General features: G+C 35.3%; 1 protein-coding gene across 1 annotated transcript in view; it reads left to right on the top strand.

Moving 5' to 3' along the window:
- The window catches only part of WRN (Werner syndrome, RecQ helicase-like), a 115,739-nt gene that overhangs the window by 19,496 nt on the left and 81,786 nt on the right, over window positions 1-14,457 (top strand). Inside the window, exons 8-14 of the mRNA XM_011944529.1 lie at window positions 3,673-4,102; window positions 6,879-6,959; window positions 8,341-8,421; window positions 11,241-11,379; window positions 12,362-12,437; window positions 13,935-14,002; window positions 14,284-14,392. Coding sequence (XP_011799919.1) covers window positions 3,673-4,102; window positions 6,879-6,959; window positions 8,341-8,421; window positions 11,241-11,379; window positions 12,362-12,437; window positions 13,935-14,002; window positions 14,284-14,392 — 984 coding nt within the window. The remainder of the gene's footprint in view (window positions 1-3,672; window positions 4,103-6,878; window positions 6,960-8,340; window positions 8,422-11,240; window positions 11,380-12,361; window positions 12,438-13,934; window positions 14,003-14,283; window positions 14,393-14,457) is intronic.

Below are 14,457 nucleotides of genomic sequence, written 5' to 3'. Positions count from 1 at the left end.
GCCTCAGCCTCCCAAAGTGCTGGGATTATAGGCGTGAGCCACCACGCCTGGCCTGAAAGATGTAACTTTCAAATGGGGAAGGATACTAGTAAAGCCATTTCTTACTCATTTATAGATTTTTCCCTCCAGGAAATTAGAGCAGTCACCTTTTACATGACCTTTACATGCATTTCAGATTTTTGTACTAGCAATTAAAGTATCTACTGGATGTAAATCACATATGCTTAATGCTTTGCTTCATAATATCTGTTGAAGTCAAGTAAAATATAGAGACAGATTTTTAAATTGAAAATGTTTTATTTGGGAAGCAAGAATTAAATTTGGGGCATATACACGGACTGGGTGGTCTTTGGTATCTCTGAACAACAAAGAGAAGTTTGGAGGTTATATAAAAAGGAAAATGTTACATATTGTTTTTCCAGAAAGTTCTTTGGCACTAGTAAATTTTGGTGAGTTGGAAGCTCTGAATTGGTTAGTGACTGTGGTGGGTAAAACTAGTCTTAGAGTTGCAGCAGGTTGTTTCAGTATCTATTAGATAAAACTGGTTTTAGGTTATAATAGGCAGTTTCAGCAGGTAGACTCCCAGAAAATTATATTCTTAAAGTAATGTTATGTGCCTTGAGTGCTTTTTTCCCCTTGGCCCTTGACTCTGATTTAGTTGGGTATGACAAGAATTATCAATTTATATAATTTTTTTTTTTTTTTGTTTTGAGACGGAGTCTCGCTCTATCGCCCAGGCTGGAGTGCAGTGGCCGGATCTCAGCTCACTGCAAGCTCCGCCTCCCGGGTTCACGCCATTCTCCTGCCTCAGCCTCCCGAGTAGCTGGGACTACAGGCGCCCGCCACCACGCCCGGCTAGTTTTTTGTATTTTTTAGTAGAGACGGGGTTTCACGGTGTTAGCCAGGATGGTCTCGATCTCCTGACCTCGTGATCCACCCGTCTCGGCCTCCCAAAGTGCTGGGATTACAGGCTTGAGCCACCGCGCCCGGCCTATATAATTATTTTTTACATATTGATGCTAAATGGGTTTTCTTAAAACTTGGGAATGGAAAATACTGGGTCTTGTGAAGTTTTAGTGTGAAAACAATAACTAGTCTCTTATTTCATGTTCTTTGTAACAAGTCTACGGTAATATCTAATGTATCTAGATGACACCTCAGAACCAGGAGAGAACGAAAAAGACCTCTGAGCAGTCAAAATAATGCTATAAGCATGTATTCCAGCTTACTTTCTGCATTTCCAGTGGAGTGCATGAGGCCACGTTTTGTTTGACAAGCTTGGGTACTGAGTTAAAGTGAAAATGGTGTAAATAACTAATGATACGCACATGACAGTAGGTGGAAGTGACAGCTGACAATCTGTGAAAGAGTGAACAAAACTATAAAAATTAGAACTAAGAACTCTTACAATAGAATGATTTGAAGTTTGTTACAGAAGGGAGCAGCTTTATGCTTCAGTGGACTCTGAAGGTATTGGCAGTGTATAGTACTGCTTAGTCACTGATTTAAATTCAGTATATATCTCTTCTATTGCTGTCATGTACTTGACATTCTCCTAGGTGCTAAGGCTGTCTGCAGGCTACTAATATGCATAATAACAATCCTGAAGAAGAAGGAAAAGTACACTGTGCCTTACTGAAGAAGGCAGGACAGCCTTCATATTTGTTAGAGTAAATATTAGTTATCTTACATAATGCATGTTATATTCCCTGATGTCAGGGCCTGATAAATGAGCCCTTACACTCTTGATAGTCAATCTGTGCCACTGTTGCTGTTCTGTATGTGACACCATTTCCTCACCATGTAACAATTAAACTGTATCACATACCTGTTCCTACTAAACTATTTGCGTATAATTTTAACATTTGAGTGGCTGTATATAAGGCTAAAAGTTCTTTATAAGATTTATAGAATTTTAGATTGTTTAAATTAGATAGCATTAGTACGTTTTTAGTTTTTGAATTTAATTTTGCTCTTGATTTTGTTTGTGTTAATGTAGACTTTGTCTACTTAAGCTTGAGCCCAAATTTGGAGTGGTGTTTTCAGTGATGGAAGTAACTGGAAATAACTCATGAAACCACTTAGTACTTTTGATAGTTTATTCCCATGAAGGATCAAATTTTTACTTGAGTCATTAGTATAAAATTTTAAAAGTCATGTCAGATTTTATTAAGCATTGATATTAAATATATAAATATTAGAAGACCTAAAGAAAATCACTAATTAGAGAGTAAAACATGTCCCTGCCTATCATATTCCCTTCACTTTCACTAATTTCTGCTTTTATGAAGTACTTTAATAAGCTCTACAACAAATAGACAAGATGTTGTGCCTCATTTTACACTCCAGCAGTGGTTTTCCATTCCAACTAACTAGGTTGGGTTATAATATAGTCATTTAAACTTACTTAGTTAAAATGTTATACATTAGCAGCTGCAATTAAGGAGCTAAGAAATTCAGCTCATATTTATTTATATGCATCTTATCCATATTTTCTCACTTGTTATATTTGCCTACTGATGGGAAATTGATTTTTTCTGTTCCAAAAATGTAGAGTTTCGAGATTTTTGGAGATGGAAAACAGCATCATTTTCAAATTAGAGCACAAACACTCTTACTTGTTCCAGTTGGGACTAGTAATTGATCAGTGAAGTGAAAAAATTAGGCAAACCGGGATCATCAAAATTTTCTTTCTTTTTTGAGATGGAATATTGCTCTTGTTGCCCAGGCTGGAGTGCAGTGGCACTATCTCAGTTCACTGGGACCTCTGCCTACGGGATTCAAATGGTTCTCCTGCCTCAGCCTCCTGAGTAGTTGAGATTACAGGCATGTGCCACCACGTCCGGCTAAGTTTTGTTTTTTTAGTAGAGACAGGGTTTTGTCATGTTGGCCAGACTGGTCTCGAACTCCTGACCTCAAGTGATTCACCCGCCTCAGCCTCCCAAAGTGCTGGGATTACAGGCATGAGCCACTGCGGCCGCTCCACATTTTCTTTTAACTTAAAGTGTTAATGTTTGTTTGTTCCCAATCTTTTTGTATATGTCAAGGCTTTTTCATTATATACAGGCCAGCTCTTTGGAGTTCTGCATGGTGTTTCTTGTTTAAACCACACCTATAATGTACCATCTACAATTTCCAATTCTTTAAGACAGAGTGAAAAATTAAGACACTTGAAGTAATCTTAGTGTAGAGTCCTAGGCATTATGATTTTCCTTGAGACTTTTAGGGTTCTTTTATCACAGTTTATCAAACACCTTTTTTTTTAACAAAAAAGAAATTTACAGAATCTTTCTATGTATTCAACTTAGAATTTGATGAAATAGGGTGTTTTTTTTTGGTGATCATGTATCATCAACTTACTTTACGTTTAATTGAATTAATCAAATTAATCAACAAAAAAACCTATCGTTGGCATAAACAAATTTGGGATCAGGCACTACTGACTCTTAGTAAACATGCAAGTCAGCTGTTGGTGCAGAAGTGCCTCGATGCTAGAGAGTAGCCTGCAAGCTGTAATTATATGTGGGCATTAGGGAATGAAGAACAGCCTTAATACTATTGATCTTTTAAGTGAAGGTCAACTTAGAAAGCTTTTACTTATTAAAATGCTTCACAATTTGTCCTTATAGTTAATGCAATTAAAGTTCAATTAATCTTTCTATTTTTTTTTAGAGTTTCTATCTTACTAAAGGATATTTCAGAAAATCTATACTCACTGAGGAAGATGATAATTGGGTCTACTAACATTGAGACTGAACTGAGGCCCAGCAATAATTTAAACTTATTATCCTTTGAAGATTCAACTACTGGGGGAGTACAACAGAAACAAATTGGAGAACATAAAATTTTTATTAATGTTGAAGATGAAACGTGGGACCCAACACTTGATCATTTAGCTAAACATGTTGGAGAAGATGTACTTGGAAATAAAGTAGAACGAAAAGAAGATGGATTTGAAGATGGAGTAGAAGACAATAAATTGAAAGAGAATATGGAAAGAGCTTGTTTGATGTCGTTAGATATTACAGAACATGAACTCCAAATTTTGGAACAGCAGGCTCAGAAAGAATATCTTAGTGATATTACTTATAAATCTACTGAGGTACTAAATAAAGAGGAAGCACATTTTTAGTTATTAGTAGGGTCTGGCTGACTTTATTCCTGTAAAGGGGCAGATAATAAATATTTTAGGCTTTGTGGGACATTCAGTCTCTATTGCAGTTACTCAGTTCTGCTATTGTAGTGTGAAAGCAGCCACAGACAAATGTAAACAATTGTGCCTGTCTGTGTTTCAATGAAACTTTATCTACAAAAACAGATAGTGGGCCACATTTGGCTTGTGAGCCACAATTTGCTGATCCTGACTTAGTATGATGTGCAGCATTGTGTAGTGGAAAGATTTTATAGTGTTAACAGACATTTGTGGTAGTTCACTATTTTATAATTTCGTGTGCTTTTTTCATAGTATCTCTGCTTTTTGTGGATTCTCTTCATATCTACTAGTGTTTACTCTTCTGACTTTGATTTTTGGGGGTGTATTTTATTTCTTTATACAGAATTTTTTTCTTTTTTCTTTCTTTTTTTGAGACAGGGTCTTGCTCTGTCACCCCAGCTGGAGTGCAGTGGTGCTATCTTGGCTCCCTGCAGCCTTCAACTCCTGGGCTTAAGTGATCCTCTCACCTCAGCCTCCCTAGTAGCCGGGAACACAGACCTGGGCCACTAAACTCAGCTGATTTTTGTAATTTTTTGTAGAGATGGGGTTTCGCTCTGTTGCCCAGACTGGTCTCCAGCTCCTGGACTCAAGTGATCCACCTTCCTTGACCTCCCAAAATGTTGGGATTATAAGTGTGGGTCACTGTGCCTGGTCCAGAATTTCTTTACTTGCTCATGTAAGAGGGTTTCTAATAAACTCCTGATGCTTTTGCTTGACACTATAGTTTTACTGTTATCTCAGAGTCAGATTTTTTTTTCCTTAACTTCTTCATTAAATTAATTTCTTATTTGTTTTTCATTAGTTTACAGAATTACTTAAGTTGCCTGTATTCTCTGAAATTTTATATTTTATTTCACGATAAATCAGTTTTTTAAAAATTAGATTTGAGGCCAGGCACAGTGGCTCACGCCTGTAATCCCAGCACTTTGGGAGGCCAAGGTGGGCGGATCACAAGGTCAGGAGCTCGAGACCATCCTGGCTCACACGGTGAAACCCTGTCTACTAAAAATCCAAAAAAATTAGCCGGGCCTGGTAGTGGGCACCTGTAGCCCCAGCTACTCAAGAGGCTGAGGGAGGAGAATGGTGTGAACCCAAGAGGCAGAGCTTGCAGTGATCTGAGATCGTACCACTGCACCCCAGCCTGGGCGAAAGAGCAAGACTCCGTCTCAGAAAAAAAAAGGTTAGATTTGACCATTTAATTAGAGTTATTTCACCATCATTTTTCTAATGGCAACAATAATTTCAGTATTTGAGCAATTATCTATATTTTGGTAACTATTAGTAATCACTTCTATCAGTATATACATGCATTTCATTTTAAAACAATTTTCAAAATATTCTCATACCAACCATTCATAAAGGATGTTCCCCTTCTGGGAAATATCAGTTTTTGCTAACATCGGCATTTCCCTTTGATTTTCTAGGAAATTTTATTAGGTATACACTTTAAGTGATATGTTTCATATAGTATTATAGAATTGCCAGGATTTCATGATTTTTTTTTTTTTTTTTGAGATGGAATCTAGCTCTGTTGCCCAAGCTGGAGTGCGGTGGCACAATCTCAGCTCACTGAAACCTCCGCCTCCCTGATTCAAGTGATTCTCCTACCTCAGCCTCCCAAGTAGCTGGGATTACAGGTACCCGCCACACACCTGGCTAATTTTTGTGTTTTTAGTAGAGACAGGGTTTCACCATGTTGGCCATGCTGATCTCGAACTCCTGACTTCAAGTGATCTGCCTGCCTTGGCCACCCAAAGTGCTGGGATTACAGGTGTGAGTCACTGCATCTGGCCTTGGATTTCGTGATTTGACTGACATCTTTTACACAAATTATTGCCATTTTTTATTGGGTACCAATTATTAGTATTGTTTTCTTTATTCATTAAATAAGAAGTAAAAGAACTTTTAAAAAAATAGAACTTTTTTTTCCTAGTAAAAAGCTTATTTTCAATTTTTTTTATTGCTTAAATTTTGCAGGTTAATGAAGGCTGTACTTCTTTTTCCTACTTCCTGTTTAAATACTTGGCATTTTTTGAGGGTTTTCTTTCTATGGTTTTTTTGTGGGGGAATCCCATCTTGTTGGACGCTTAGTTCCTGGAGATTGCCAAATTATTGAAAAGTTTCCTCATACCCAAACATTGGCAACAGACTGAATAAATAACATCTCTGACACTATTTTTCAAGGATATAGAGAATGCTATTTGTAAAATACTGATTTATTTAAAGATATTACAATCATAGTAGTTTTTTGCAATCTTTTTTAAATCAGTGATGTCAAAGAACAACTATTGTTCTTTGTACGGCATTTTTCAACGTTGTGAAGAGTTCTTACACTCAAAAAGTTTGGGAGACACAGTTTGACACTGTTTAACCTGAGTTGAACTTGTCATTTTGTATTCTTGTTTAGAGCAGGGATTTTATTTTGTCTCTTTATCTAACTTTGCATTCCTAACTATATTTCTTTCTTTCTCTTTGGTTGTCTGTTTCTTTGTTCATTCTTCTATCCCTTTTTTATCTATCATATGAACATGTAAATATATATTATATATCCATTAGGGAAGAGGAAGTTGTCTAAAGATGTCTAGTACATAGGCGCTTTATTCTGCAGAAAGAGGATATGAAGTCAATTATATTGGAAATTAATGCTTAATACTTTTTTTCAAAGCATTTATCTCCTGCTAATAATGAAAACGATACATCCTATGTAATTGAGAGTGATGAAGATTTAGAAATGGAGATGCTTAAGGTATGTTTACAATTGCAAAAACATTACTTCAAGTTCTTTCCAAAGCACATTTAATTAAGTAAAATATTAACTAATTCTAAACCAGGTTCCACCACAATAAAATTGCTAGTAATTACGTAACATTAGATTTCACATTTTCCAATTCATGTTTCCTTTACGTAGTCTATGAATAATGGGTTAGAGGTAATATACTAATTTTAAATGTGCTTTTCTTGTTCCTTCTTGTTTTTTATTTTGAGATAGGGTCTCACTCTGTCACCCAGGCTGGAGTGCAGTTGTGCCATCTTGGCTCACTGCAACCTTCACCTGCTGGGCTCAAGTGATCCTCCTGCATAAGCCTCCCGAGTAGCTGGGATTATAGGCGTGCACCATCATGCCTGGATAATTTTTATATTTTTAGTAGAGACAGGGTTTCAACATGTTATCCATGCTAGTCTCGAACTCCTGACCTCAAGTGATCCACCCGCCTTGGCCTCCCCAAGTGCTGGGATTATAGGTGTGAGCCACCGCACCTGGCCTTGGATTTCATGATTTGACTGCCATCTTTTACACCAATTATTACCATTTTTTATTGGGTAGTAATTATTAGTATTGTTTTCTTTATTAAATAAGAAGTAAAATAACTTTCTTTTAAAAAAAACTTTTCTTTCTAGTAAAAAGTTTATTTTCAATTTTTTTAATTGCTTAAATTTTGCAGGTTAATTAAGGCTGTACTTCCTTTTCCTACTTTCTGTTTAAATATTTGGCATTTTTTGAGAGTTTTCTTTCTGTGGATTTTTGTGGGGGATCCCATCTTGTTGGACACTTAGTTCCTGGAGATTGCCAAATTACTGAAAAGTTTCCTCATCCCCAAATATTGGCAATAGATTGAATAAATAACATCTCTGACACTACTTTTCAATGATATAGAGAATGCTATTTGTAAAATACTGATTTATTTAAAGATATTACAATCATAGTAGTTTTTTGCAATCTTTTTTAAATCAGTGGATGTCAGAGAATAACTATTGTTCTTCGTACGGCATTTTTCAACGTTGTGAAGAGTTCTTATACTCAAAAAGTTTGAGAGACACAGTTTGACATTGTTTAACCTGAGTTGAACTTGTCATTTTCTATTCTTGTTTAGAGCAGAGATTTTATTTTGTCTCTTTATCTAACTTTGTATTCCTAACTATTACTTTCTTTCTCTTTGGTTCTTTCTCTGCTCATTCTTCTCTCTCTTCCTTTTTTATCTATCATATAAACATGTAAATATATGTTATATATTCATTAGGGAAGAGGAAGTTGTCTAAAGATACTAGTACATAGGAGCTTTATTCTGCAGAAAGAGGATATGAAGTCAATTATATTGGAAATTAATGCTTAATACTTTTTTTTAAAGCATTTATCTCCCACTAATAATGAAAACGATACATCTTATGTAATTGAGAGTGATGAAGATTTGGAAATGGAGATGCTTAAGGTATGTTTACAATTGCAAAAACATTACTTCAAGTTCTTTCCAAAGCACATTTAATTAAGTAAAATATTAACTATTTCTAAACCTGGTTCCACCACAATAAAATTGCTAGTAATTACATAACATTAGATTTCACATTTTCCAATTCATGTTTCTTTTACGTAGTCTGTGAATAATGGGTTAGAGGTAATATACTAATTTTAAATGTGCTTTCTTTGTTCCTTCTTGTTTTTTATTTTGAAATAGGGTCTCACTCTGTCACCCAGGCTGGAGTGCAGTTGCGCCATCTCGGCTCACTGCAACCTTCACCTCCTGGGCTCAAGTGATCCTTCTGCATGAGCCTCCCGAGTAGCTGGGATTGCAGGCATGCACCACCACATCAGGCTTATTTTTATATTTTTTGTAGAGGTGGGGTTTCACCATGTTGTCCAGGGTGGTCTTAAACTCCTGGGCTCAAGTGATCTCCTGGCCTCAGCCACCCAACGTGCTGGGATTGCAGGCATGAGCTGCTGCATCCAGCCCTGTGTTCCTTCTTGTGTTACTTTCTTGTAATTTTTTCCTGGAATATGGGTAGCGATTCAGCTCTCCAGTATTGAAGTTGCATTTCCTTTCTTCCAATTCATGTGTATCCGTTTTTATTTGGAAGTTTTGTTTTTATACATTCAATAATCATCTTTTCTTCCTTTGGTATTATTTACTGTAGGTATTTTGTATAATTTTCGGATGGATTAAATGGTTCAGTTTTACTCTCGTTTATTGTCGAGATTGAAAATACTAGTTTATAATTTGTATATTTTCTATTCCTTTACCTCTAATTTCTTTGTCAGGTGTTATGAACCAAAGATGTATAATAAGAAAAGCCAGTGTAGCTAAATTAAGTAAAAAATGAAGAAAAACACAGAAGTTCACCATTATGCATTTTTTTTATTCCTAAAATCTTTAGGTTGATGAGTTTTTTTATTTTTATGAAATGAGATTAATTTCCTGACTTTTTAGTTTTGAGACCAAGTAGTGAGTAAGAATGTATATTCTAGGGCCAGGCATGGTGGCTCAATCATGTAATCTCAGCACTTTGGGAGGCCGAGGCAATAGGATCACTTCATTCCAGGAGTTTGAGACCAGCCTGGGCAACATGGCAAAACCCCATCTCCACAGAAGAATACAAGAATTGACTGGGTGTGGTGGTGTGTGCCTGTAGTCCCAGCTACTTGGGAGGCTGAGGTGGGAGGATCACCTGAGCCTGAGGAGGTTGAGGCTGCAGTTAGCCATGACCATGCCACTGCACTCTAGCCTGGGTGACAGAGTGAGACCCTGTCTCAATTAAAAAAAAAAAAATGACTAGATTGTGAATTCAGATGTAGGTTTGAATCTCAGCTTTTCCAGTTAGTAGCTGTGTGACTTTGGGGAAGTTTCTCAGCATCTTTGATACTCAGTTTTATAATTATTATTTAAGATGTTGCTTGTGAAGAGCTTAGTATAGAGCCTGACATTTAGTAAGTGTTTAATAAATATTAGCTAACAGTAAAACTAGGACATAAATACTGAATTGTATTTTGTTATTGATTATCCATTTCTCTGAGAAGTACTGTTCCAATAGTACATTTATAGGAAACTTGTGGACGTCTACAAACATATACATTAAATCTCTTAGAAGGCAACCTGGATGCCCATGTTAGAGAACTCTATTTTAAAAATGCATTCTAAGTATGTCTGTGGACTTGAATAAAATAAAGCAAACAGAAACAGAAGCACTTCTTTTTTCTGCCTTCAGGCTTGAAATGAACATACTTTTTTTAAAAAAAACCTTCAAAATGAAAATATTATATAAAAGGTTTAATAAAAAGAGAAAGTTAAAACTGTAGTTTAATAAAGTCTTCCTGTCTCTTCATGGTTAAAAAATGTTATAGATGGAACAGTTTTGAAATATTCTTTTTTTTTTTTTTTTTTGAGATGGAGTCTCGCTCTGTCGCCCGGGCTGGAGTGCAGTGGCCGATCTCAGCTCACTGCAAGCTCCGCCTCGCGGGTTTACGCCATTCTCCTGCCTCAGCCTCCCGAGTAGCTGGGTCTACAGGCGCCCGCCACCTCGCCCGGCTAGTTTTTTTTTTTTGTATTTTAGTAGAGACGGGGTTTCACTGTGTTAGCCAGGATGGTCTCAATCTGCTGACCTCGTGATCCGCCTGTCTCGGCCTCCCAAAGTGCTGGGATTACCCGCTTGAGCCACCGTGCCCGGCCGAAATATTCTTGAAATAGATAATCTTTATTTAGGGGAGAATGTCAGATACTGTCAAGCCAAAATAAAAACAAATAACTTTATTTCATGTTTGTAAAATTCCTTTTCTAAAATGATTGGAATCTTTTGTTGTTTTGAGAATTCCAAAACACATTTATTGTTTGCTTGTAGTTTCAGCCTTATTCAAAAATAATGTGACTGACATATGATATAGAGAAACTTGTTACAAAAATAACATTAAAATCCACGTTTACTACTTGGGAATTGAAAATATTGAAGTGCAATAAAGAAAAAATGTTTTAAATTATCCAAATTTAAAATTTATGATAGCTGTCCTCAGGGGCAGTTTATTATATGCTATTAATGAGCCTTGTTTTTGCTGGAAATGTTCCATCTTTGGCCTTGCGCCTTAGAAACCATTCATGAGCACATATTTAAACTGGAGCACACATGTTCTTTTGTAGTATGGCTTGCACATCTGCCAGCTTTCAATGAAATTGTAGGCCCTGTTAATAATAGTCCTTTTGTGTTTGGTGAAAAAGACACGACACTGTCAGTGGTTTTGCTTTTAAAATTTCTTTTAAACTTTCAGTCTTTAGAAAACCTCAATAGTGGCACGGTAGAACCAACTCATTCTAAATGCTTAGATATGGAAAGAAATCTGGGTCTTCCAACTAAAGAAGAAGATGATGAAAATGTAGCTAATGAAGAGGAAGAAGATGATGATAAGGGTAAGCACTGGAATGTGTTTGAAATGACTCACCTGTGATTCCTACCACTGAATTTAACTTAGGATCCAGTTTTGGATGGTTTGGAGGTCAGGGACTTTGTGGCATATAATTAATTATTGGATCCTTATAAGCTTTTGTCTCCTTAGTGCTTTTGTCTCCATAAAGCACAATCTTACTACTTACAAAAATAGAGTAATAGTTGCATTATGATGATAAAAATACCTTTCCCTTTGTTTTTTTGTATTAAATACAGATGTGATTTCTCCAAATCATTATAGTTCTCATTTAGAATTATTAAAGCTGGGAACTCTAATAATGAACTTCCATTGTTTCGTGGTAAATTATCTTGATTCTTTGTATTGCCCTTTCTTGCCTACTCAGGAATCTTTCAAGCTCACTGTGGACAGGGAAAGTGAGTTGGGCAGAGCTAACGTAACTTCATTGTGCTATGCAGTTAGAATTTTGACCAAAGATGTAGGTAACTAACTTTTCCTAACTAAATTAGATTTAGGTAACTAAACTAAATGGGATTTTGGTAACTAAATTTAGGTGTAACTACATTTAGCTTTAGGTAACTAAAATGAAGATTTTATTTTATCTGTGGACTTTTTTAGTGTAGCACTAATGTAATTTCTGATTACCATTAATTGAAGGTTGGTTATATTATAACATTTGGATTGTTATGTTATAACATTTAAATGTTAGCCTTTAGAAGTATTCCTGATTCTAAAACATCAGTTTTTTTTTTTTAATAGTCCTGGCAAAGTGTGAATCACAACAAAATTCTAATACTTAGAAGTAATCCAGGTGTCATATATGGTACCCAGAAGACCAATTTATATTGAAATTGAAAAACAGAAAACATTAACCCATGGTAGCTATCACTGTATTCTTTCAAAGAAGCCAATGAAATGACCTGTTTTCTCCCTCTATGTGGTATTTTTCTATTTGAACATAAATGCCCATTTTATTTTATTTCAAGACTCTTTGTTGCCAGCACCCAATGAAGAGCAAGTTACTTGCCTCAAGATGTACTTTGGCCATTCCAGTTTTAAACCGTGAGTATAATCTCAGTTAATCAAATCACATATTTAGTATTCTCTTTAAAACAAGGGAAAAGGCAAATAACCTGTCTACTTAACAGCAACAGCACAACCTTACTATGGTTATACATGCCACACTTTTTTCTATGTGACTACAAAATTATTTCAAAGTGATAATTTGTATAAAATACATTTCTGCAAATTGTTTTTTATAAGTGAGGAAAAATGGTTTTCCTTTAACTGAGCAGTTCTGAGTAGAAACTTGTTTAAAGACACTTATAAATAAGTGTTAATTTAATACTGACTTGTTTTTCATTAAACGAGTGTCTATGTGCCTTTTTTGTGTACATTACCCAGAACATGCAGATGTACTAGAAGTTCTTAACACAACAATTTGAGAAATAGTGATAATCTTACCTATTTTAATATACTCAAAATATGTTTACATCTAACGGGCACATTTTTGTAAGGATTAAATGAGATGAATAAGAATGAGATGAACAAGTAAATATGAATAAAACTAATAAGCATGTGAAAATCTAGACTGGATTTTTCCTATTCTGAGAATTTAAAATGTAATCTACTGAAGTATTTCTTTCCTCTTTTCTTTTGATCTTAAACATTTTTTATTTATGTCTTATATACAGAAAAGTGCGCATGGTGTAGAGATCAATGAATTTTCATAAACTGGGCACCCTGTAGCCAGCACTTAGTTAAGAATAGGTCATTAACAGCATGCCAGAAGACCACCTCTCCAATTGGTTTTTCCCATGATATTAAGAAAATTTTCTAAGATGTAGTAAAGTTGAAATAATATTTTTTCTGTGCATGTCTGTAGTCCCACCACCTAAATTCTACTATCATTACTATACTTGTTTTATCACGTATCACGTTCATATCTCTCTATCCATCCATTAATTCATTCCAGTTTTAATATGCATCTCAGGGTCAATTGAGGACACCATTACACTTCCACCTAAGGATTTCAGCATGTAAATTATTAACGAGTTAAATATTTACTTACAGTTTTTTCTTTTGATGTAAAATTTGCACATAAGGAAATATAAAACTTTTTAAGTGTACATTTGCAAATTTTAAGTATACATGTGCATACCCATGTAACCCAAATTCTTATCAAGAGATATTATTATCATCACCTCACAGAGTTCCCTTATTTCCTTTTGCAGTCAGTCCTTGTCCCTGGAGCATTTCTCTTATTATTTTGAAGTATTGATTCTTTTGGATATCTAGTATGAAGCTTAGAATCTGTTTTTTACTTTAGATGTATCTAATGAAATTTAATACATATACCAAATGGTAGTTGTTAGTTAGCTTGAATGGGAGGTTGGTCAAATGGCATTCATTGTTTTAAAGTTCCAGGTTTGTGCAGATTTATGTATGAAGTTTGAAAGTAAATTCTATTAAAGGAAATGAAAAATCGAATGGATTTTAATTTGTACCTTGGGTTTCTTATTAATAAAACAAAATAGCTTTTTGCTTTTCACCTTCAAGAGTTCAGTGGAAAGTGATTCATTCAGTATTGGAAGAAAGAAGAGATAATGTTGCTGTCATGGCAACTGGTAAGTTGTATTTAAGCAAATAACCTAATCCTTTAAAAATAAAGCATGAAGAGTTTGAAATAATCTTTCATTAAACTCTCAAAATACAAATGCAACTACAAATGATGGAAAATATAGAAGAGAGTGAACAGAGAACAGATGCTCAGATTTATGTATCAATTAGCTTTTAGAAAGATAGCATACTAGTATTGACCATTCATCTGTGTAAGTACATTGTAAAAAGAAATGAAAGCGTCAAAGGTTTATTTTTATTTCTGTGAGCATATTTTTTTCATTTCAAGGATATGGAAAGAGTTTGTGCTTCCAGTATCCACCTGTTTATGTAGGCAAGATTGGCCTTGTCATCTCTCCCCTTATTTCTCTGATGGAAGACCAAGTGTTACAGCTTAAGTAAGTCATGTTATCGTTGCTGCAGCATCACCCTCTTTTTTTCTTCTGTGGGTGAAACATCTGAT

The sequence above is a fragment of the Colobus angolensis genome, unplaced genomic scaffold, assembly GCF_000951035.1.
Source record: "Colobus angolensis palliatus isolate OR3802 unplaced genomic scaffold, Cang.pa_1.0 Scaffold233, whole genome shotgun sequence".
NCBI lineage: Eukaryota > Metazoa > Chordata > Mammalia > Primates > Cercopithecidae > Colobus > Colobus angolensis.
This window is presented reverse-complemented; position numbering and strand designations above follow the sequence as displayed.